The sequence below is a fragment of the Globicephala melas genome, chromosome 4 (assembly GCF_963455315.2).
Source record: "Globicephala melas chromosome 4, mGloMel1.2, whole genome shotgun sequence".
Lineage (NCBI taxonomy): Eukaryota > Metazoa > Chordata > Mammalia > Artiodactyla > Delphinidae > Globicephala > Globicephala melas.
The window spans coordinates 67,791,703-67,816,806 of NC_083317.1; the positions used below are offsets into that span (position 1 = coordinate 67,791,703).

At 42.8% G+C, this 25,104-nt stretch overlaps 2 protein-coding genes across 4 annotated transcripts in view; one reads left to right on the forward strand and one right to left on the reverse strand.

Annotated features, from left to right (window-relative positions):
• Positions 1 to 16,181, reverse strand: part of PARP9 (poly(ADP-ribose) polymerase family member 9) — a 33,005-nt gene extending 16,824 nt beyond the window's left edge. Inside the window, exons 1-7 of one of the 3 annotated variants that reach the window (XM_070045453.1) lie at positions 16,108 to 16,181; positions 11,828 to 12,047; positions 10,975 to 11,056; positions 10,135 to 10,168; positions 6,660 to 7,504; positions 3,905 to 4,132; positions 2,421 to 2,621 (exon numbers count right to left, since the gene is read on the reverse strand). In XM_070045453.1, the coding sequence (XP_069901554.1) occupies positions 2,421 to 2,621; positions 3,905 to 4,132; positions 6,660 to 7,504; positions 10,135 to 10,168; positions 10,975 to 10,989 (1,323 nt within the window). In that variant the 5' untranslated portion in view covers positions 10,990 to 11,056; positions 11,828 to 12,047; positions 16,108 to 16,181. The remainder of the gene's footprint in view (positions 1 to 2,420; positions 2,622 to 3,904; positions 4,133 to 6,659; positions 7,505 to 10,134; positions 10,169 to 10,974; positions 11,057 to 11,827; positions 12,048 to 16,107) is intronic. The other 2 variants (XM_030858279.3, XM_060298145.2) reach the window with 2 other exon arrangements.
• Positions 16,135 to 24,681, forward strand: DTX3L (deltex E3 ubiquitin ligase 3L). The gene is made up of 5 exons (XM_030858293.2): positions 16,135 to 16,483; positions 17,322 to 17,524; positions 19,388 to 20,923; positions 21,350 to 21,567; positions 22,410 to 24,681. The coding sequence occupies exons 1-5, from the start codon at positions 16,282 to 16,284 to the stop codon at positions 22,477 to 22,479; spliced, it is 2,229 nt and encodes a 742-aa protein (XP_030714153.2). The 5' UTR covers positions 16,135 to 16,281; the 3' UTR covers positions 22,480 to 24,681.
• The last annotated feature ends 423 nt before the right edge of the window (positions 24,682 to 25,104 follow it).

The window sequence follows — 25,104 nt, forward strand, 5'->3', positions numbered from 1 at the left end:
ACACACAAAGATTTATGTATATTGCCAGGTAGATCCTTTAACATAGTATCTATTTGAAAAAACTCATCTCTCCTAGGGTTTGGAACCACCATGCCCAGGGTCTTCCTTGTTTAAAGTTGATGCAATTGGCAGTAATTCTTCATTGAAAAAGATGGTAAATAACGTAGTAAAGACTACATTTTTCATTGCATCTGAACTTTAATAATGAAGTTTCTTAATCTGTAGTACTTTTCCTTCATAAATTATATTTGCAGCTGCTATTTACAGAGCAAAAAAGCCCTCAATCTTACCATGCTTATTTAGTACCTGGAGAGGTCATAACAGGGACAGACTTCCCTGCCCTCCAAAACAAATGACATAACATTATCCGCTGATAAACAGACTAATGACAGCTGCCAAACACAACATGGATAAAAATCAGTTCTCTTACAAAGTCACTTCAAAGTGTGTGTCGCAGGGTTAGAAATCATTTAGGCAAGTCTTTCGAACTGAATGTGAAAGAAAACTGTAACTTAATCAGTATCAATAACATAGAGGGTGTGGATAACAAGCAGACAGGCTGCAAGTAGTTTGGAAAAGTAGATCCAAAGGACAAGAATTTGGCAGTTTTTCCAGCTCTGTCCACGAATGACTAACACCTCATGTGAGGAATGTGTTCCTAGTAAGGAGTTCCTTTTTCTGAGACGTGATGTCTGGCACAAGGTAGATATGCAATACATATTTGTTAAATAACCAAATGAATGACTGTTCATGGCCTTTTACAGATACTCAGTGGCACCCAGGACCCTTATCATCATGGAATACGAGTGAACACAGTATTTCAGTCAGCTGGGGAGTTATTTACTCATTGTCATCCATGAACTGGAAATTCATGAGTGTGTGAACATAAATATCACTTTATTGTGAGCTCAGTATGGGTTGGTCTTCCTGAGTCAGGTCCACTCTAGATGCCTGACAAATCCATTTTCTGGAATGTAGGGACCTTGCCAAGGTAATGCCCCCTGTGAAGAACTGTGTAAGTTGCCCTCTGATCTTTCTGAACATACACCCCTCATTGAAAGACTTATTTAGGAAGAAAAGATGTGCTTAGCAGAAGACCAGAGGTGTACACATATGTGTACGTGCACGTCATACCTCCACATGGATATAATGTAGTGTTAACATTGAAAAAAGCCTGAAGGAATGGTCAATGTTCAGGGTATAACATAAGTTACTTTGTAAGATAATCTTCTCCTTTGAGTTACAAAACTGAAAGCTGTATCATCTTTCAAGTTATTTTTTCTGTGGTTTTGCTTAGTGGTTCAGAACACAGGCTTTGGGGTCAGACCAACAGACACAGGTTGGTATCTTGGCTCAGCCACTGGATTGGTGTGTACATATTAACCTCTGGTCCCATTTGTAAAATGGAGATGACAATAGTGGCTTCATCATGGGACTGAGGGGAGAATGAAGAGAGACAGCTTCTTCTTGGCACAGTATCTGGCTGATGCAACTCATGGCAACTACTGTTATTATTAGCCCCTGGGGGAGCCCTCAGACTGTGGTTGATCTTTTCTGTATTGTTGAACCGCCATTTACATTTCTGTTTGTATGTTGAAGAGAATGAGAGCCTTCTTTTCTAGTTGTGGTTCATTCCTCTTACAGGGATGTGGTGCTTTATGGACAGTCCAGAGATGTACTCAGGGCACCTATCTGGGCCCAGTAACAGTCCTCTGCTGGGGGCGGGGGGAGGACTGGTGAACTTCATTCGAATGACAGGATGTTTAATTTTGTCAAGAAGGTAAGCTACTTCATTGGGTAATTCACCAATCTTTCAGGTCAGCTGTGGATGAGACAGTGGTGTACTGGAGCTGGCTTACACTGGCTCATGAGACCCCACTGTGAACACCTCTTTCCAATTCCTTCTTCAGTGATGTAACATGGATAGCTTGACATCAGCAATGGAAATCAGTAAACACTACAAACCTCCCTGTGTCTAGTGAGGCAGCAAGAGGAATAAGAACCTTTACACTTGTTCCAGAAAAGAACAAGATAGAACAAGTCTGTTTCCTTGTAGGGAGAGAGAAAATGGCAACCACCCACATGGAGACAGCCTGGGAGGTGGGAAAGAGAAGGGGTAGGAGTAGGGGACCCCATAAAACTAGGAGGCTCCTTACCTTTAAGGAGCAGAGGGAAGAATAAATGCCAATAAAGGACAAAAGAGAAGCTAGGTAGTGAGGTTAACATGGCTTGTACAATGACATTCTTTACTAGGTCAGAAGTGAGCAATTTATAAAAATTAAATTTCACCAAGTTAGACCATCACCATGCTGTACAGCACTTAACAGGCCCCGTGTCTTACTCTGGAGATACTAAACAGATGTTGTTGAGTGAATGAATGAACAAACGAACTGAAGTACATTTCTAAGACATTAACTTACCTTATATAACTGCTGTTCTTTTGGGAAGATCACAAACTTTACAGTTAATTGTTGCAAATGGTGTCTGGCAAACATTAAAACTTCATTAAACATAATCTCTGCTGCTTCAGAGATTCCAGTCCCAAGGGCAGGAAAGGAAATGGAAGTTATATTTAGCTCAAGGCATTTTCCCAAGCATTTCTTCATTGCAGTTTCCAATGTCTGCAGGAAAAACACAAATTCAACATCAGCCTTGAGTCAAAAATAAGACTTCACTTACCCCTTAATCCTGCCTGTATTTTACAATGCCAGCCTCCACTATTCCTCAGGGCCATGTCCATCCCTCCTCAGAGGACAGGAAAGGTACCACTCCATAGGGGACCCATTATAGCTATAAGGTTAGATGATGAGAAATGAAAGGGCTCAGAAAGTGGTCCATTTTGTGCCATTCAGTACGTCTGAGCATCGTGATTTCCCTCAGTTTATGTAGCCTTCTCCCCAGGTTAGAGAGCCAACCTTCAGTTTATCCCCACTTACCTGCCACTTCTGGGTCAGAAGAGCTTTAATAAAAGGCTTTATTTAAAGCTCTAAATAAAGAGCTTTAATAAAAGGAGGTAAAGGTTAAAGTAAGTAAGCAACATTTATTTAATGTCATTAAGATCTGTTACATAATTTATTTTTGGCAGATTTACACTTCCATCAATGTTTCAACATTCAAACTGAATACTAATGTAGGAAGGTTATCTAATAACCTTCCTACATTATACTAATATATATTATCCTAATTACATATACTAATTACACTAATATATATTAGTTATACTAATGTAGGAAGGTTTTACTAATGTAGTAAAAACTGAGGGGTAGAGAGTGACTGGAGGACCAATTTGGGATTTGAGGGCTCTCTAAACAAGAGAAGACCAGAAATGGAGACAAAATAAAGATAGACAAAGTTAGAAAAGGGGATTAAGTTTCCCTCTCTCCACTTGTCAGTAGGTTCCCCCTATTCTTTAATGCATGTAATTTACGTCCCTCAGTTGTAGAGTCAGGCAGAAAGCTAAGCTCCACCACAGGCACAGACGCCACAGGCGATAGATTTGACTGGAATGGTATTGGAAGGGAGATCCAGGTACTCCTGGAATTTAACAGATGGCAGGAGATATGGAGAGGCTGAATCCCAGGCCCACTAGTAAAAGGCCTACAGGGTCACTGGGTGCGCTGACGTGAACAAGTGTGCAGACTGAGGGAGCCCTGATGTTTCTGTGTCTATTTGCCGTAGGTCCACTTAAAATTTAGACATGGGTTAGGTGATATTTTAAATTAAACTTCTTAAGATAACTTGTGACAGCAATACCTGTTTAATATTTCAGGTATTCACAGGAGTACTAGAGAATGGGGATTATTCCACTTGACAATAACATTTCATGAATGTAATGACAGGATGGAAATTCAACAGACGACATAGACTCTGAAGATACAGAAAGATAAATTTATTTTGACCTTACCAGTTTTTGTTCAGAATATCCTGAAGGCCACAACACATGGTACACGTATTTGCAGGGCAATTTAAATCCTTTTGTGACCAGTACCAACTGGGAATCTAGTGGTGTCTTAGTCATATTTTGGCTAAATTCCCTTTCTATTTCATCTCCTGCTGCTTGTAGAATTGATTTTGACACAGATGTAGCTCTAAGACCACCATGTGTATATACAGAATTAACAATTACATTCGTCTGAAAAGGGAAAAAAATGAACAAGATTCAGTGTTAAATTACTTTTTCTTAAATGACTAATTTAAATCTTTATTTCCCTGAAGAGCTTTGAAAAATACATTTGAAAATCCTAAATCCACAGAAATATCACTTAATAATGGATATAAAATTTCCAAAGCGTGATCATTTGACTGCCATGAATCTGTCTGTCCTAGTCAGAAATTAGGTAAAGTATGTAGATGATACAAGTTTTATTGCAAACATCTGTCAGCCCCTTGCTGGCTTATACCCCCAATATCCCAGATTCACAGCATTCTCTATGATTTGTTTTAAGCTTTATCCATAAGTGGTTTCACTCTCTGCCCCACTGTCATCACTTTTCGCTGTTTCTATGTGAATTTTCATTTTGTCTTACAGAGTGGAAATAAAATTTCTCAGGCAGTTTCTATCCCCTAAAGTTTGTGTTTTTTAAGGTAAGTAGTACATGGTGAAAGAAAGCACAAATGGGCCATAAAAGTCTTTGGTGGGAAATAAATAAAAATAAAAAATAAATAAATAAATAAAAATAAAATAAATTAAAAATAAAATATTTAAAATAATATTTAAAATATTTTAATATTTAATAAACATTTTATTATTTATAAATTAATATTATTTATAAATAAATTTTATATTTTATAATTTTTTATTTTTTAAAATTTTTTAAAATATTTTTTTATATTTATATTTTTTATAAATAAATTTTATAAATAAATAAATTTTATATTTTATAATTTTTTATATTTTTTTAATTTTTTTATATTTATATTTTTTTATATTTATTTTTTATTATTATATATTTATTTATATTTATTTTATATTTTTATTTATATTTATATTATAATTTATAATATTTTATATTTTATAAATAAAATTATTTATAAATTAATAATTTAATATTTAATAAAATGTTTATTTAAAATATTTAAAATAAATAAAATAAAAAATAAAATAAAATAAAAAATAAAAATAAATAAATAAATAAAAATAAATTTAAAAAGTCTTTGGTGGGAAATAAAAGTCTTTGGTGGCCTCCTTGGTGGGGTCCCCAGATCCCCCAATTCATCCTGATGGCTTTGGCTCCCTTTGGGGGTAACTTCGGTACTTCTCATGGATGTTAATGAATGTGTCACTTTGAAAGTGAAATCAGAATTTGCAAGTCGGGGGCATTGGCATCCTTTACAAATTTTAAAGTTCCTTGTGTTGGCAATAATTAAGTACAATAAAATTTTAGTTAAAGGGATAAGTTACTCAACCAGGATGTTTCCACTTTAATTTTAAATTGGCATATTAATGATTTATCAAATGAATATTTCATCTCATGGGGTCCCCGCAGTCTTCTTTCTAATTGTCTTGCAGGCAATAAATGGCATATTTTCACTTGTGATTAAGTCTATTTGATTGTGTCCATAGGAGAGTCAGATCCAGGGGAAGAATAGAGAATATAGCCTTATATTCTTTCTCTCTCTTCCTCTGTTGCAACCCTTGCTCCCTGCTGCCCCCTTCAGTTACTCATCGGTAATTTGTTGAACACCCAGCTGCATGCCCAGAGACCAGCCCCAAGGCTACAGAGATGAACAAGCCACGATTTCCACCTTCGAGGTACTCCCTGCCTGGCAGAGAAGCTGCACTAATTCAGAAATACCTAGGTTCACTGTTACCCTGACTCTCTCCCCTCCCTGTCAGGGTCCTCACCTTTGTGCCCTATGATCCCTGGCTAAATGCTACGTTACACTTTGTATCCTCCACAGCTCCTGGCACAGAGCCATATACTCAGAATACGATTTACAGCTCTGCTTAGGTCTCCTGACTGGTCCAGCCTACTACTTTTGATCTGTCAATTCCTCTGTATCTCTCTGATCCGTCTTTCTAACCACCCAGACCTCTTCTCCTGCCAATTTAAAACTCACATCTTCTGAAGTAATCCTTCTTGATCTACTACACTCCACTCTTGTCACAAATGTATATACTCTTAAATATGAATTCACTTTGTATTAAGACTTTTTTGTTTATTATTGCTAGGTTGCTTTAGAAATGTTCAGATGGTTTGTCTCCCTAACGAGATTTTTCAAATAGAGAATCTTTTTACATAAAAAGAATAAAATAGATTTTAAGTTCCTCAGAATCAAAGATTGTTCTATTTCCTCATGGTGCCTAAGAATAATGGCAATAATAATTATAAATACAACATGCCAAGTTTTATTCTAAGCAGTTTATGTGTATTGATTCCAACTCTAAGATATAAATGCTATTATTATCCTTATTTTACGGATGAGGAAACTGAGGATCAAACCGTAAAGTAATTTGGTTCAGGTCACCCAGTTAGTAAGTGGCAAAGCTAGTATTGAAATCCAAATGGTCTGGCTATGAAATCCATACTCTTAACCTTACTTAAGAAGATGCTTTCTAAACTGTGTTTGAAATAGTATATGCTCAAAACATACTTGATAGGTAACAAACAGTTCAGGGATACCCTTTGGGAGTGCAAGAGAATAAAACAAAGACTTACTTCCTGCATTTCAATGTGGCCCTGGACAATCTGGAGAGTCAGGTTGTTCACAACCATAGTATTGAAAAGGTCGGTGGCTTCTTGACTCACCCGGGACCCCAGCTCGTTCCTCCCTAGGATGGCTTCTGAAACGGTTTTAAAGGCAGCAACAGTAGGGTCCTCATTGCTTACCAGGTGAATTTCTTTCAAATTACTGGTTAGTTGCATGTTTTGGAAATAACGCTTGATAGTTTCCACAATGACTTGTGTACACAAATCCAGAGGGAACTGGAAAATCCCAGAGCTCAGGGCTGGAATAGCTACTGTCTCAGGGTACCCATTACGATTGACAAAATCCAAAATATTTGTAATGGCTCTACGCAGTTTATCGATACATTCCTGTGTATCCATTAACCCCCACCGAGGCCCAACAGCATGGATAATGAGTTTGCAGGGAAGCTTCCCTGCTCCTGTGATAGCTATGTCACCAGTTGGAATTTTGCCATATAAGGAAACATATCTTCTGCTCTCCTCTTGGATTTCAAGGCCGCCAGCTTTCACAAGGGCCTGGGCCAGGCCTCCCCCATGAATGAGGTCTTCATTGGCTGCATTCACCACAACGTCAACAACATGTCTGGTGAGGTCACCCTTCCAGACAGATAACTCTAGCCTGGGCACCAGCATTTTTCTGAAGACTTGTAGAGACTCACTGTTACCTTCCTGGGCTGGAGAAACTAGGGTAAAGATACAGCTAAATTTTTTCTGGAGGACTTCCCACAGCTGACTCTCATTATTTTTTAAAATTTTGAAGTCATTGTGATTAATGGAAATTTGCCGACTGTAGTTTTCTCTGAGATTATCAATCTCTGGAAAGGGAGAGAAGATAAAAAATAAAGAAATGAGCAAGCGTCCCTTTGAAAAGGATGTAATTCTACTTCACACCAGGAGACTGAGCTTCTTCTGTGCAAGAAGAAAGACAAGCTTCCTCTAGGCCCCTTCCTGATTCTCCCTCTCACCTAGACCTGTAATTAGACCAAAGATATCCAAGAGTTTTCAATGGTAAGTCACCGTAAAGTGCTTAGTCGTGTGCCCGGCATACAGTAAATATTCAATAAGTGGTAGCTACTATGATACAATGATGGTGGTTTAAAATTGTGCATATCAGGGCTCATAGATTTTAAAAATCTACATAAAAATGGCAAGTGTGGGAAGACCCATGCTTAAGGCACAAGTATTAGAAAGGACTTACTTATGAGTCAAAAATATGGGGAGGCTTTATTCATAACTCATTAGCCTTTGTCAGTGTCTTGGCTTGGGTTCTCCTAGGAGCTGATTCTGAGGCGGAGGTTTGAGTGTAAGTTTATTTGGGAGGTTATCCCAGAAAACACAAGGGGTGTGGGATGGGAAGAGGAGAGTGGGAAAGTGAGACAGGGAAAGGAAAGAAATGAATAAAGGGGGTGTTACAAAGCAAATGAAGCTTTAACTCCACAGGGGGACAGTTTAGACCATGTGTCTCAGAATTATATCACCAGAGGGGTAAAGGAGCTGGGATATTTGTCCAGTTTTTATCAGTCATTGGTCGAGGATGCTCCTGGGGACATAGTCCAGCACATGGGCGGAGCACTGACGATATGACAGTAAACAATTCTCCACCATACTCTAGTTTTGTAGCGCGATTTTGGTGGAATTAAAACTGATTGGCTGGGCTTCCCTGGTGGCGCAGTGGTTGAGAGTCCGCCTGCCGATGCAGGGGACGCAGGTTCGTGCCCCGGTCCGGGAAGATCCCACCTGCCGTGATGCGGCTGGCCCCGTGAGCCATGGCCGCTGAGCCTGCGCGTCTGGAGCCTGTGCTCCACAACGGGAGAAGCCACAACAGTGAGAGGCCCGCATACTGCCAAAAAAAAAAAAAACTGATTGGCTAAAAATTATTTACTGCATGTGGCAGCAAGATGATGTGCTGCTCAGATCCCCCTTCAGTGAAGGGGGCAGTATGGTTAGCTGACAGCCTCCAGTTGTTAGCCCCTCAGGGCCCATCTCAGCCTTCCAACCCAGGTCACGCTATTCTCAGGGTGGCTCCCATCAATGGCTGAACAAGGCCATTGATGTCCAATGTGGGACTCTGCCAATGAGCAACCTCAGACTGGCAGAGCTTTTTTTTTTAAATTAATTAATTCATTTTTGGCTGCATTGGGTCTTAGTTGCTGCATGTGGGCTTTTCTCTAGTTGCGGTGAGCAGGGGTTACTCTTCGTTGTGGTACGCAGGCTTCTCACTGCAGTGGCTCCTTTTGTTGCAGAGCATGGGCTCTAGGCGCACGGGCTTCAGTAGTTGTGGCTCGCGGGCTCTAGAGCGCAGGCTCAGTAGTTGTGGCGCACAGGCTTAGCTGCTCCGCCGCATGTGGGATCTTTGCGGACCAGGGTTCGAACCCGTGTCCCCTGGATTGGCAGGCGGATTCTCAACCACCGCACCACCAGGGAAGCCCAGACTGGCAGAGCTTCGCCAGGTTTACATTACAGTCTGATGGTTCCACCTGCCCAATCCAGTTTCTTCTCTTTTCCTTTTACCTTCTGCATTCCTAACTCCATCTCAGTTTCCGCGTCCTGGAGAACCCAACCTGTGCCAGTGTATTTCATGGGGTCTAAGGCATTATTATTATATGCCACTGAGAAAGGAAAAACGATGCCAACTAAACCTATCAGTGGGTAGAGAGTAGCCTTACTTCAGAGATGTGAAAAAAATGTGTGCCCTAAAACAGATTATAGTGTAGTAATTATTTTTTACTTCAATTCCCATTTCTAATCTGAGCCACCTAGAAAAACCTCTGGTGACCTCAATTACAATCACCTAAAAGCAGCAGCACATGAGTAGTCCGAGCCAACAGGCTTGTGCTTTGGTTGAAAATCTCAAGTGGGCCACCCAAGTTTAGGCAGGTTCTGTTTTGGCTCTTTTTTTTTTTTTTTTTTTTTTTTGCGGTACGTGGGCCTCTCACTGCCGTGGCCTCTCCCGTTGCGGAGCACAGGCTCCGGACGCGCAGGCTCAGCGGCCATGGCTCACGGGCCCAGCCGCTCCGCGGCACGTGGGATCTTCCCGGACCGGGGCATGAACCCACGTCCCCTGCATCGGCAGGCGGACTCTCAACCACTGCGCCACCAGGGAAGCCCCCGTTTTGGCTCTTACAAGCCTTGTTGAGCAAGGAGACAATCAGTGGGTCACCTCTTATCAACAGTTTCAGTTCTAGGGCTGTGGTCAGAAGGGTCTCACATCTTGTGGGCAAAGGATAAGATCAACGGGAGCCCTAAGGGAACACATCTGCTGGTGCCACGTTGCTTCTGAAGCAGTCCCCCTTCTGAGGCATATGCCCGGTCCCCACAAGGTCCTGCAGTCACGCACCTGAGCATCTGTGGGGGGAGATAGTCTCCTCTGTATTCCCCTTTCTCCACTGAGGAAAGATATGAGCAAAGATTTTCTGAGACAAGAGTGGGAGTGAGGTGATCCTACCTGATTTCTCATTGTAAGCTGCTGCTCCGACACCCTGTGAAAAGTGAGAGTGGTTTAAAAAAAATTGAGACCGAATGATTTACAGATTACTGATAACAAATACCGCTTCATAAACACAAAGCAACAGAAACCTTCCTAAGAACACTGGGTTTGAGGGGGAAGGGGAACACGTTTGTTTGTTTAATCAGTGTGCCTGAGATACCTGAAATACTAAATGTTCCAGCCAACACTGACTCTACCCCGCTTCCCTAGAGGCCAATGCACTTTTAATTCTGGATGGGATGAGGGGCTGGAGATTACCACTTGAAAAGGCTCAAAGGTCACAGACCAAAATGACCCAAAACTCTCGGACAGGATCCAATCTCCAAAGGTTTGTGGGGTTTCTCTAGACAGAACAACATGGGGACATGAGCCTCATCAGCTACACCTCCCCATCTACCACTTTCAATTGCTTACTTCATGATACAAGCCTGAATGTGGAATTTTCAGGATAAACAAATGAGGTGCCTTTTCCCTAGTCCCTTATTTTTATTCCTCCTCCATCCTCCTCCTCCCCGCGTGCTGCAAAAGTAGAATTGTTGAATGAGTAGAGAGAATAAAAATGATACTGAGGTGACATTTTTTTAAAAATCACCCATCCTCATGTTGACTCTGTTGATTATACTAGCATATTCTGAGTCCCCATCTCTCGCATGGGGCAAAGAGAAAACTTTTACTGGGAGAGTAAAACCAAATAAGTATACCAGTTATAACTGAAGACCCCAGATTTTTTGCTATTACAGGAAGAACTATTCACGTGCTGATCAAAGTTTATTACTTATATACATTTATGCTTTTTACCTTGGAAAAGTCCATCCTCCAGGTCTCTGGGGTCTTTCAATGTTTACTCTGTTTTGTCTTTCCCAAACGTGGCGGCCTCCTTCTAGGAATGAATAGGATGTAATATGATGAGCATCTTAGGGAATTTGGTGAGAATACACAACAGGAAGACTAAACAAGATTTCTGATCTTGAGTGATTTTTAATTTCACTCGGTGAAGACGCACACATTGCTTTTGCTGCTGTTGTTACTGTTTACCCTCTATCCTTTACAGAGAGATTCAAAGAAGGGAAATAACTGTATGGGCTACAGCAGGGAAAGCTTTATGAGGAAGGTGAGGCTAGAGCCAGGCCTTAAAGGACGAAGCAGGCTTTTACATATTTAGAAGAGGATGATGATACCAAATGGTAAAACTAAGCACAGCATTCAAAGAGCAATGAGGAAAAAACCAGCCTATGGGTGAGTGAAGACCCCTGAAGGGTGTCCAAAGAGAGGGAACTGTGCTTATGCCTGTGGAGGACATACGTTACTGAGTTTGTGATAAATATCTCTGATCGAATTAGAAAGGGGATTGTCTGGATAAAAATCAGAGACCGTGGGAAAACATATTTTAATAATTTTTCCTTCTAACAGGTAGGAATGAAAGACTGTGAATTTTGAAGAGAATAATAATAAAAATGCTTAAAGACACCGTTGCCCACACTTGTTTCCACATAGTTGCCTCTAGGCCTCTGAAATGATTTCTGATGCCTCTACAATAGGAAAATTTTGTGCGACTCTCTACAGCATCAGAGCACCATCATTCTTTCTTTTTTTTTTTGGTAATACTTATTTATTTTATTTTTGGCTTTGTTGGTTCTTCATTGCTGCGCACAGGTTCTCTAGTTGCGGCCAGCAGTGGCTACTCTTCGTTGTGGTGCGCGGGCTTCTCAATGCAGTGGCTTCTCTTGTTGCGGAGCACGGGCTCTAGGCATCTGGGGTCAGTAGTCGTGGCTCATGGGCTCTAGAGTGCAGGCTCAGTAGTTGTGGCTCACGGGCTTAGTTCCTCCGCAGCATGTGGGATCTTTCTGGACCAGGGCTCGAACCCGTGTGACCTGCATTGGCAGGAGGATTATTCTTACATGTCAGGAAAAGCTGCAAGTCCAAGTATAATCCAAAAATGCAGGGAGAAGACGCATTTTTGCCTCCAGAGGGCACTGCTGTTTTCACAAAAGAAGGAAAACTGCCACATCTGCTCCCACTGTGGGCTTCCAGTGGGTTTTTCTTTAGATGATGTTGCACTTGTTTTCTTTTTTTCTCATTATTAATTTTTATTGGATTATGGTTGCTTTACAATGTTGTGTTAGCCTCCACTGCACAACGGAATGAATCAGCCATACACATACAGATATCCCCTCCCTTTTGTACTTCCCTCCCATCTAGGTTACCACAGTATATTAGGTAGGGTTCCCTGTGCTATACAGTATGTTCCCAGAAACCGTCTATTTTATACATGGTATCAATAATGTATATGTGTCAATCCCAGTCTCCCAAGCCCTCCCTCCCCACCCCTTCCCCCTTGGTATCCATACATTTGTTCTCTATGTCTATGTCTCTATTCCTGCCCTGAAAATAGGTTCATTTGTACCATTTTTCTAGATTCCACATATATGCTTTATGATACGATATTTGCTTTTCTCTTTCTGACTTAATTCATTCTGTATGACACTCTCTGGATCCATCCACGTCTCTACAAATGACCCAATTTTGTTCCTTTTTATGGCTGAGTAATATTCCATTGTATATAGGTACCACATCTTCTTTTCCATTCCTCTGTTGATGGACATTTAGGTTGCTTCCATGTCCTGGCTATTGTAAATAGTGCTGATATGAACATAGGGTGCATGTGTTGTTTTTGAATTATGGTTTTCTCTGGGTATACTCTTGTTCAGACCAGGCTTCAAGGGCTCTGGGATAGACTTGACAGTGGCGGATGACACTCTTTTAACCCCAAAGAAATTAAAAACAAGGAGCGTATTGTCCAAAACATTCAATCTCTTCTATTTTATTTTAACAACAATAGCAACAAAAGCCTTCCCAGCTTTCCATCACTGGTTCCTACTATGTTCCTTTCTCTTCATGGGCAGCATGAAGGAGCTGACTCTCCATCCACCTGTCTGCTCAGCCCACTGCAGTCTGACTCCCAGCTCATCCCCAGCCTCCTCTGAAACTGCTCGCAGTGTCTTCCACGTGGCTAACCCCAGTGGACTCTCTTCTGTCCTAATCTTTACTTGACCTCTCTCTATAGTTTCATTCTTCATTTCATTCTCTGATTCCTGAACCTCTGCTTTTTGGCTTCTCCTATACCATCTTCCCTTGGTTCTTTTGTTACCTCTCACTTTGCCTTTACAGACCTTTCCCCTGGATTCAGCCTCAGTCAACTGTCCCAGGATTTTGTCAAGAGGCACGTCTCAGCTCATTCTGTACACCCTCAAAGGGTGATCTCATCCACTCTCACGACTTCAACTCACCAGATACAAATATGACTCCCACATCTGTATCTCTAGGCTCTCCTAAGCCTCACTTTTCAAGACTACCTGAACGTCCCATAGTCCCCTCAAACACAGCCTCTGCAAAACTGGACCCATAGTCTCCTCATTTCCACTCCCCGCACCGCTACCCACCCTCACCCAACCCCCTCCAAAATCCATGCTTTATCTCCTAGATTCCACAGCTTGGTAAATGATACACCATTCATCACTCAAGTCAAGAAATCTAGAATCTTCTCTTCTGTCCCATATTCAACTCATCACTGGGTCTTGTCCACCTAAATCACTTTCAGATACGGCCCTACCCTCCTTGCCCATTGTTACCACTTCACTTCAGGGCCTCAGGGCCCCTTGCCTGAGCTATGGCAATACATTCTTTTTAAACATTTAAATGTACTTAATTTTATGTTTTATTGTTTGAATTGTTCAAATTTTGAAAGTATAAAAGGCTCCCTCCTACTCCCCTCACTAAATTCCCTTCCCAGAGGCAATCACTGTTATTAGCTTCTCCTGTGTCCTTCCAGAAGCATTTTTACACAAAAGCATCTTTTTTTCCTCACAAAGAAGGCATTTATTTGAAAAGCACTCTCTGCTCAAAACCTTCAGCAGACTCCATCACCTGTGGTAAAGATCAAGCTCTTCAGCCTGGCATTCAAGGGTCTCTTTGCCACATCCGTTTCCCAGCCTCCCCATTACATACCCAATGCTCCGGCGGAACTACAGTGCTGCGAAACTACTCGATTTTCTCCAAACTCTCCTTCACCTCTGGGTCTTTGCCTTCATGGGGAGGAAGCTCTGGGACTTCACCTTGGTCAGAGTGCTCTTCAGAGCCTGTGCCCATCCTCAAAATGCAGCATGTTATACACACTGTTCTGCATCTTCCCTTTTCCATTTAATGTATTCTAGAGATCTTTCCATGTTGGCACATAGAGAGGGTCTTCCTTCTTTCTACTGCTCATTGCATTCCATTGCATAGATGCACTATAAGTTATTCAACTGCTAGTACCCTCTTTTATGGACACAAGGAGTTTCTAATCTTTTTTTTTTTTTTTTTTTTTTTTTGCGGTACGCGGGCCTCTCACTGCCGCGGCCCCTCCCGTCGCGGAGCACAGCTTCCGGACGCGCAGGCTCAGCGGCCATGGCTCACGGGGGCCCAGCCGCTCCGCGGCACGTGGGATCCTCCCGAACCGGGGCACGAACCCGCGTCCCCGGCATCGGCAGGCGGACCCTCAACCACTGCGCCACCAGGGAAGCCCTCTAATCTTTTACTATTATAAAAAAGGCTGTAAAGAACAACTTAGTACATAGGTCACTTCACAGAGGTGCTAATCAATAAACGGGACAAATTCCTAGAAGTGGAACTGCACAATAGGGATGTATACGCAGTCGTAATTCTGATAGCACTGCCAAATTGCTCTTCATAAAGACTCACCCATTTCCAGTCTTACCAGCCACGTGCAAAAAAACCTTACCTCTGGCCTCTCCACCTCCATTCATCCCTGCATGGAAATGTGTCCTTCACATGATTGTCAACACCAGCTTTCTAAAATGCACATCTGACATGTCACTCTCCTGCTTGCCCTGCCTACGAGCCTTCCATGTCTCGTTAACCGATCTTGAAGACTTTTCACTGTCTAGAACTGTGCTGTCCAGTGTGGGTCATTAGCCACACGTAGCTCTTGAGCACTTGAAATGTGGCTAATCACAACGGAAAGGTGATGTAAATGTGAGATAAACACTGGATTGCAACGACTCAGGATGACAAAAAAGGATGTAAAATATGTCATTAATAAGTTTTTAACATTGATTACATGCCTAAATGGTTAATTTAGGATACAGTGAGCTAAATAACATAAAATTAATTTCACCTGTTTGTAATTTAAAAATTATAGCTACCAAAAATTTTAAAATTAATATGTAGCTCACATTATATTTCTATCGGACAGCACTGGTCTAGACCCTTCCTCTGTCATCTCCCTTACTCATCACGGCTTCCCAAGGCCTCAGTGTCCCCTCTGTGCTTCAGATGCAGTGGTCTCTGTGCTTTTGATGCTCCCCATCCCTCCCTCTCCTTCTCTCTTTTAAGATTCTTCTTCAAACTTCCTATCAAGGCCTTCAAGAGATTTTGCTTTTTTAGTCACAAGTCTACCTCACCTTACCAGCCGGTGAGGTCAGGTGCCTCCCCTTTCACCTTTATTCCCTAGTGCACAGGGCACAGCATGCAGTTCAGTATTGGCCAAATCGAGAAATGAGAGCAGAAAAGCCCCAAGAGCCAGTCTAAAGCGTAGCGTTAGAGAAGGTAACATGTGATGTGTCACAACGCAGGTGAACAAATTCAAATTTTTAAAAAATGTAGGTAAGTTTAACCTGAATTCAGAATATGAATTACATTTCAGCTGCAAATAATAGTAACAACAGTAAGAGTTAAAAGGAATCAAAAACTCAGGAGAAACTTTCTTTGACTTGAGCATCTGCCCAGCCTCCATCCTCACCAGGGGAGGCTTGGCCCTGGGCGCGTCTCTCGACCGCTTCTCCCCGGCCCGTTCCCCGCCCGAGTCCGCAGGAGAGGAGACCCGGGCGCCTTGGCGCCCTACCGCCCCGGGAACAGGGGACGGGACCTACTCACCCGGCAGTCCGCGGCAGGGAGGGCAGCGAAGAGAGGAGCGGGTGCGGCTCTGCCCGGAACCGAGAGAGATCTCCGGGAAAGCGAAACTGAAACTTTGCGCTCCAGGGCGGCGGGGCCCGACGCACCCCTGCCAGTGCCCGGCACAGCGGCGTCGCGAGTCGCGGCGTCATCCCCATGCGGAGAGCCATGGCTTCGAACCTCTGCCCGCCGTCCCCGCTGCTCGTGCGGGTGTCGCATCCCGGCACCCGCCTACCATGGAAGCTGGAAAAGTACTTCCAGAGCCGGGAGTCGGGCGGCGGGGAGTGCATCGTGCAGGCCCGGGACCGCAACGACCCCAACTCGGACACCTTCCGGGTGCAGTTCGTGCATAGGGCGAGTGAGCTGCGGGCCCGGGCTGGGGGGCAACCACCGTCCTTGGGAAGAGGGGAGGGGTGGGGGGCTCCATGCAGACCCAGTTCAAGCTGACCTAGGAGAGAGGGCGGGAGAAAGTCTGGTGGGGGACAGGAACCTGGGGGTCCTGCTGGCAAGAGGCGCAAACCCAGAGAGTAGGACAGAGCTCACAAGTGCCCAGTCTCTGACCTGGGCCGACTGTGCCTTAAAGTTGATACTTCGCAGTCTCCTCGCCGTGACTCCTATGTCTCAGCTCTCAGAACACGCTTGCCACCCCCAGCCCTTGTCACTTAGGAATTTCACTTTTATGTTTTACATAATTATTCCACTGATTTGTTTTTGAGAATTCGAAAAGTTATATATGCTCACTAGGGAAAAGGGAGAAAAGAATAAAGAAAACCACCTGGAGAGAAACAATGTGAACATTTTGATAGATTTCCTCCCAGCCTTTTCCTCTGAATGTCAGTAAACACATAGTAGTTCTAAAACTGAGTCTACACTTCTGATTCCTGCTGTTTTCACTTAACTCATAATGAGTGTCAGGGAAATGGGGAACTGGCAACAGTTTCAGGAACATGACTTTTAATGAGTGGGCGATATTCCATTATCATTAAGCTTTCCTTTCTACAGTAGAACTTAACCTGCCTACTTTAGAGTTTTGAATAGCTCCCTCACCTTATCACCAACCCACCATTCCAGGATATGCAGGGAGCAGCCCTTACTGGGAGGGTTGTTGGGGCAAGGTACAGATGCATGAGTAAGAGGATTATTTGAAATTGCTCCCATTTCTATGTGTATGTATGTATTTAATGTCTCCACTGAAGGTAAGGAGGGAGTGTTGAAGAAAGGAAAGCACCAAATTGTGGTTGACAACAAACCTGTGACTATATTCCTGGAACCCAATGACAATGCAGCAGAGAACACCAGGATGTCTTCTTTGACACAGTCACAAAAAGGGGCCAGCCCTGGTGAGAAGCATTCAAATGAAAAGGACATTTCTAGCGCTGTGGATTCCTGTGTCCAGAAGGTGAGTATTGAAGGAGCTAGGTATGTTCCTGCAGCTAACTCTCCAGTCCAAGGACCATTTGCTGAGGATTCATTATGAGCCTGGCACTGTTGTAGACATTGGGACACAGAGGTGAACACAACAGACAGGTCCCTGCTGGGGAGAGGTACATAGAAAGACAATAAGCAAGAAGACAAAATAAATAAAACCATTTCAGAGAGTGATACGTGCTAAGGAGAAAATATAATGGGGTTTCGCCTTAGAGCTTGACAGGGCCAGGGCAAGGAAGGAGAAGGAATCTGTGTTATTTCCGACCAGAAGTCAGAGTCTCTGAGGAGGTGACATTTGGCCTGAGACTTGAATGATGAGCAGGGGCCAGCCATGCAGAGTCATTGGACAAATCAACTGCCTACTGTGTGCCAGGCACTGTCACAGGAGCTGGAGATCAGCCAGGAGCACAGCAGACCCTGCCCTCAGGGACCTTACATTCTAGTGAGGGAACCAGACAATAATAGTAAACATATAGATACGGAATAAAATATCTGCCAGTGATAAATATCTGCTAGGAAGAAGAATAAAGCAGGATAAGTGATAGTAACAGGACTACTATTTTAAATAGGATATCAGGAAAAACCTCTCAAATGAGGTGACCTCTGAGTAGAGACACAAATGAAGTAAGGGAGCTAGCTAAGTGGATGTCTAGGGGAAGAAGGTTCTAGGCAGAGGGAAAAAAACAAGTGTAAAGTTGACACCCCCCCTCCCCACACACATCCAGACAGGAGCTCACATCCTGAGCCCAAGAGCTTCAAAGAGAGAGATAAGCGTGGCGGGAGGGCAGAGAGCGAGAGAGAGAGTGAGAGAGGAACTTGGAGAGGTACCTAGAAGTCAGGTCTTTGAGGGATGAAGGTTAGGACTTTGGATTTTAACTTAAATGTTAGGAGATTCCTTAGATGGTTTTAAGCAGGGGTATAGAGTGATCTGATTCACATTTCTGCAGGATCACTCTGGCTGCTGTGTGGAGACCAGAATCTAGGAAGAGGCTGAAGTGGAAGGTCAGAGTCCAGTTAGGAGGGGTTGCAGTGAGCCAGGCGCAAGGTGACAATGGTTTGGACTCCGGTGGTCCTGATGGAGGTGTGAGAAGTGGCTGGATTCAGGAAACATTTTGAAGATCTAGAGGAAGGATGTTATATGCAGAGGAAATAGCTTGTGCAAAGACCTCGAGGGAGAACAAAACATTAGAAATCTTGCTTTTATATTACATTCAATTTGCCTCTGTCCTTTTTCACCTAATCTGGTGTTTGTCTTATACTTGAGCTTCTAAAGGCCAGGGTTTAGAGGGCCCAGCAACATTGCATGCAGTTAGGGGGTTAGTTTTGTTTTGTTTTTTAAAAAGAGAAAAAAAGAAAGAAGGACGAGGGCAGAAGAGAAAAAACAATAATAGGAAAAAACATCATCCTCAGATTTATGGCTCCCTCCCAGGCTCACACTCTTCAGTGAGAGACACAGCAATTTACCCAGAAAGTCGAACAAAGTGCCTTCCCTCCGCCCTACTCCCCAAGGTCAAAGCAAGAGTGGCAGCTCTAGAATCCGGACTTCCTGTCCATGGAACTTTTAAAAATGTTAGTGCCCGGGCTCTACATTTACATCAGAATCTCTGGAGATGTGCTTGGGCCTTGGGTATTTTTGTTTTTTTTTTTTTCTCCCCAGGCCATTCTAATATACAGACAGGGCTGGGTGCCTCTGGGTTGTAATACATTGCATGCTTTGCAAAAAGGATTGGAAAGAAGTCACAGCGGTTATTTCTCTAGTCTCTAGACATTCTCCTGAGAGGAGCGTAGACCTGGATGTCTAATAGATTTTATTTGTTCCCTTTTAAAATTTCAGATCTTTCTTACTGTCACAGCTGAACTGAACTGTCACCTGTTCTCTAAAGAGCAGAGGGAACACATCGCCATTCTCTGCCCCAGTGTCGAGCGAGTGAAAGGCCATGAAGGAATTGAGAAAGTGCGTGGTGACTTCAGAGATATTGAAAAAATACATGGCTTCTTGAGTGAACAACTCCTGGAAAAGGAGCAGAAACGAGAATCTTCCCCTTTGACAACAGAGAGGGAGCCACTCCATCAGCAGGACGGGAACAGCTGTGTTTCTCCCTCTGAACCAAAAACCAGGTCGGAAGAAAAAAGCAACCATTTTGAAGTTCCCTTGGCTTTCTTTGAATACTTCACATACACCTGCCGTGATAAAATATACTCAATAGAGAAAATGTTTGGTATAAAAATTAAAACTCGGAAGAGTTCTCCGAATATGGTCTGTTTAGACATCACCTCAAGTCAATCAGGTAACCTCGAAGCAGCTTGCGAGTCTTTTGTCAGAGAATTTCAGAAGCGTGTGAAGACTCTGAAGCAGGAACGTGTTACCCTGGCAGACAGTAAGCAGGCACACAAAATCAGACAGGAATTAAGTCACCAGTTTACAAGGCTCCTTATAAAGGAGAAAGGAGGAGAATTAACTCTCCTTGGGACCACATATGACATTGCAGCTGCCAAACGTTTTCTTGCCTCAGAAATCTCTGAAAGTCTTGTCGAGGCACCTGTGAAAATATCGACTCCCAAGCACATGTTGAATGGAATTGAGGTTGACACTGCTCACTATAAGCTTTTAGAAGCAGAGTTACTCCAGGAGATATCACAGATCGAAAAGAAGTATGACACTCAAAGTAAGGTTTTGGGAACAAGTCAGAAAACCTACATTCTATTTGAACCTAAAACCAAGGAGTTAGATCTATCTGTGCATGCTTATTCAAGTTTCATTGATGCCTATCAACATGTCTCAGGTCAGATTATGAGAGAAGTTCTTTGGCTGAAACTTTTGGACAAGGAGAGAAAGCACTTACATGGGACCAAGTTCTCTGATGACTTTCGAAAAAGGCATCCAGGTGTAGACCTTGTGCTAAATCAAGAGTCAGTGACTTTGATTGGGTTGCCAGATCACCTTACAAAGGCAAAACAGTATGTCTTAAACAGAGGGAGAACGTCTCCATTAGCTAGAGAGAAATGGAATGAAACACCCACGGACACGGATAGTAATGATTCAAAAACAGCTTCACCGACATTGCAGCGCTCTACCAGTTCTGAGGTGTCAGAAGTGGACAAGGAAAAGGACATATGTACCATCTGTTTGAACACCATTAGTAACAGACAAGTGCTCCCAAAGTGCAAGCATGATTTCTGCAGCCCTTGTATCAACAAAGCCTTGTCATATAAGCCAGTCTGTCCTTTGTGCCAGACTTCCTATGGTGTCCAGAAAGGGAATCAGCCAGATGGAAACATGACTGTCCTTTTCAAAAGAGACTCACTTCCAGGTTATGAATCCCATGGCACCATTGTGATTACTTACAGAATCGAAGGAGGCGTACAAACAGTAAGTGTTTCTGAGGTCCATGGGTTTCTTTCCAGTGTGCTGGGATCACCAGAGCCACGGGGACTATTCTGTTACCAATTAGACAGTGGATTTCCCAGGTAGTTACCTCCATGGTCATATGCAAGGATTTTAAATGCTGATAACGGTAACAATGTTTACTTATAATTTAGGTATCTTTTGTGTCTGTTAAGGCAGAGAAAGGGTGGGTGGTGATTGTGCGCTGGAGTGGGGGAAGTCAGGAAGGTGGATAGTGTTCCCAGCATGAACTTGGGGAAAGAGGAGAAATATGAATTATATGGGGAACGTGAGCAAACCTTGAATACTTTTGTTGATTTTTGTTTGTTCTATATGCATATGAACACATCCACACATCTAGTAAAATTCTGACACAATGTTTTCATGTGACATTTTCTTGCCTTCATATAGAAAGAGCACCCAAACCCAGGAAAGAGATTTTCTGGAATATGTCGAACTGCATACTTGCCTGATAACGAGGAAGGAAGAGAGGTTTTGCATCTGCTTCGTAGGGCCTTTGACCAAAAACTGATTTTCACAGTGGGAGACTCTCGAGTATTAGGAGTCTCAGATGTCATTACGTGGAATGATATCCACCACAAAACGTCCAGGTGTGGGGGACCAGAAAGGTGAGAAGCGTTTGAAACAGAATGGCTGCTAAACAGAATTTAGAGGTCGTAAAACATGGCAATTTGAGGATGTGACTGCAAGGAGACAGTTTCTAGCAGTGGGATTGGATGCAGTGTTTTGACAGATGCTCATCTGGGGTGATAATCTCAAAGACAGAAAGATTGCTTCCTATGACCTTCTACCCTCCCAACCACAAAGCGTCATACAGTTAATAAATTTTGCATCAGTGGGCAGCAGATCTTCAGAATCCAAGATGAATGGTATCTAAGGTGATTTAATTTGGGGTTTCATGTCTATTTGAAGGGTAGATCCTAGGAATGTTATTTACTTCGTCTTCTTTTAAGATCACCCTTTCTTCTACCCTCCCTTCCCATGAGTCCATAGAGATCCTAAATTCACTTGGCTAACAGAACTCTAGAAAAAGTCTTACTTAATGGGGATGGAAGTTGTATTATGGGCAATCCAATTGCTGTTTATGAAATTCAGATAGAATACCTCAGACCCTTAATATTCAAAAGGGAATACATCTTAAGACTTAATTTCCCAAATTTGAAAATCTTCCTGTAGCAAAATGATTACCGTCCCTAAAAATATAGTATATTATAACTTTATAAGAGTTATTGCTTACCATGAGCTGAAAATTAAAGTCTTGTTGGAATGCAGATCCTGGGCAGACAGCTAGGCCTGCTCACTAGCGAAATGACTCACAGCAGCACACTTACAAATCAGCCTTCAGGATTGCTTGTGAATACTTGCAACACTGAAGGCTAATGCCAGGGACCTACTATACAGATTCTTTAAAACCATCTATGATGAAGCTAAGGGCCTTTTTCTTCTGCAGGTATGGCTACCCTGATCCTGGCTATCTGAAACGCGTCAAACAGGAGCTGAAGGATAAAGGAATTGAGTAAGAAGAGTATTGGAAGGATAAGTTGAGCCAAGCTTGCAAAAGGCACAGTTGAAGAAGCAGAGTAAATTCTAATCTAAATCCTTATGTAAAAACACCTTTAAAACTGTTTCATCTCAAGAAGTGGTTTGTGGGGAATTCCCTGGCGGTACAGGGGTTAGGACTCCGAGCGCTTCCACTGCAGGGGGCACAGGTTCGATCCTGCGGTTGGGGAACTAAAATCCTGGCTGCACAGCCAGAAAAAAAAAAAAAAGAAGTGCTTTGTGTAAGAGTAAGAATCTGCTGGTCTGTCATTTCTGGAGTGTTACATTTTCTGGAAGATCTGTGTAATCTTGCTGCAGAGGTAGTGTGCCTCATTCTCGTGTCATCTTTGTGGAGGCTAGAGGGGTGGAGTGCTGTGGATCTGAAATCGTCTTCTGTGTTGTTCAGCTGAAGTTCCAGCTGTCAGTGGATCCTCCTTTTATTGCCATCTCTCGGGTAGTCCCTCAGTTTTGTCTGTTTGCTCTTTGATCCCTACCCTAAAAGTAAAACCTTAATGTGAAGGGTGGTCGGGTGGGAGGAAGGCTTTGGTTATGGAAAATTAGAGACCTCCGTTAACCTCCCTGCACCATGGCCAGAGGAGTGGCCAGGACAGAGACTGAGCAACCTTGGTAATAAAGGGAATAAGGCTATTATTTTTGACAACACAGAGCCTGGTGAACAGTTGGTGCTTAATAAATGTTTGCTGCCTGACTCAAGTTGCTAGTAACCCCGCAGAGAAACATGTTCCCTAAATCTTTGGCAGAGGCAGGAGTAAGGAAGACAGCTCTGGAGTCCTCACCACTTATTTGGGAAATGGAGTTTCTTACTCCAGAACTCATGACCTCTGAACTCTGACCGGCCTCTAACTTTGTCCTTGCTCCCTGCTGATTCCTATAACCTGCCATATGGTGTGCACTTCCCCTGCCCTAGTAATGCTACCCATCTCTGAACATTTTTCCCTCTGGATATAACTGTACTTTTTCTTTCTTTTTTTGCGGTACGCGGGCCTCTCACCGCTGTGGCCTCTCCCGTTGCGGAGCACAGGCTCCGGACGTGCAGGCTCAGCGGCCATGGCTCACGGGCCCAGCCGCTCTGCGGCATGTGGGATCTTCCCGGACCGGGGCACGAACCCGTGTCCCCTGCATCGGCAGGCGGACTCTCAACCACTGCACCACCAGGGAAGCCCTATTGTACTTTTATGTATACCCCGCTTGCAGTTTTAACAGATAAATCACAGGAATCTCCATAGACTCTCATGAGAAAAATGAGAAAAAACCCTTTTCATCCCTTTTGCTAAGTCCTACCACGTCAGTGCTTTCTCCTTGAAAATATGTCTCCCTAAAATTGTCTGGACAGAGAAAAGGCTAGAGTCGTGCCTACCATAAGGAATAAGGACATGTCAAAATTTACTTTTAAATGGTTCCTCAAGTCAGAAGAAAGTTTTAATAGCAAACTATCTCGTTATCCATGTCCCAGCCTCTCTCCAAAAATGATGAAAGAGATGTCATTTTCTTTTCCTAAAGATACGTGTACACACAGTTTTTTTGGTCAGACAGTAATAGTTAATATTGTATACTTATTTTGTCCCCTTTATGAGAGCTTTATATCTGTGTGATTGATACTATTGGCATCCCCGTTTCATAACTGAGAAAACATGCACAGAGAGGATAAGTACCTTGACAAAGATCACATAATTAATAAGAAGTTCTGGGATTTGAAGGAGTTAGTCTGGCTCCAAGGCTTCTGTGCCCTAGAGCTGTACTGTCTCCTACAGGGGTCTTTTCCTCCATGGAGGAGGCTGAGGACTCCTCATTATTCTGAGCTTCTCTCAGAAATGGATTCCTGCACAGTGCTCAAAGCAGATTTCCTCTGAGGAGTTCCTGTTTGAAGAACTTAAAAACCCAGAATCTTTTTCTTTGTCCAGAGAGTTGAGGAAGTTTAAGGTAAATGATATGTCTTTTTTAAAAAAATCAGATTAGACATTTAGTTTTTGGTGATTCATTAAAGTCTTAGAGTTACGATTGTTTTGTATCTATGGATATTTTAGCTAAATTTGCTTCAAAAAAGCAAAAGTTTGGTCCCTGCTAAGGTCTGGATCCTTGATTGCAACGTGTACGCAAGTTTCCTAGTGTGGTTGGTGAGCCTTCGGATTACTGCTCTTGCTCTGTGGAAGGTATTATCATTGATATCTGCTAAAATAAAGTTATATCCATTTTAGGAACAGATTGCGTTCCTTCCCACTTCTTTTTCCTTAGGTTTAGATTCTGGGTATTTCCTACAATACATACAGTGTACAACATACCATGTGGGCAGAGGTCTTTGCTTGATTTTGTGTGTAGCTTTTGCTAAATAGTATCACAATAGAACTTTACTGTTGACTTCACTGCTGCCACGTTCAGCTGTAAAAATCACATTTCTTAGTATTTTTCCTCCTTAACACATAGGTTACTACAAAGGTAAAGGTAGGCTGCAGGTTTCATCACTTCTCTCCTTCTACATAATAACCCATCGAACTACACTTGCCCCTCCTTGCTGCAAGAGTTTTTGTTTCACCTTTCTAGCATTAGTGCTGGATTACTGAAATGGCTCACTAGGCCCCAGCAAATTA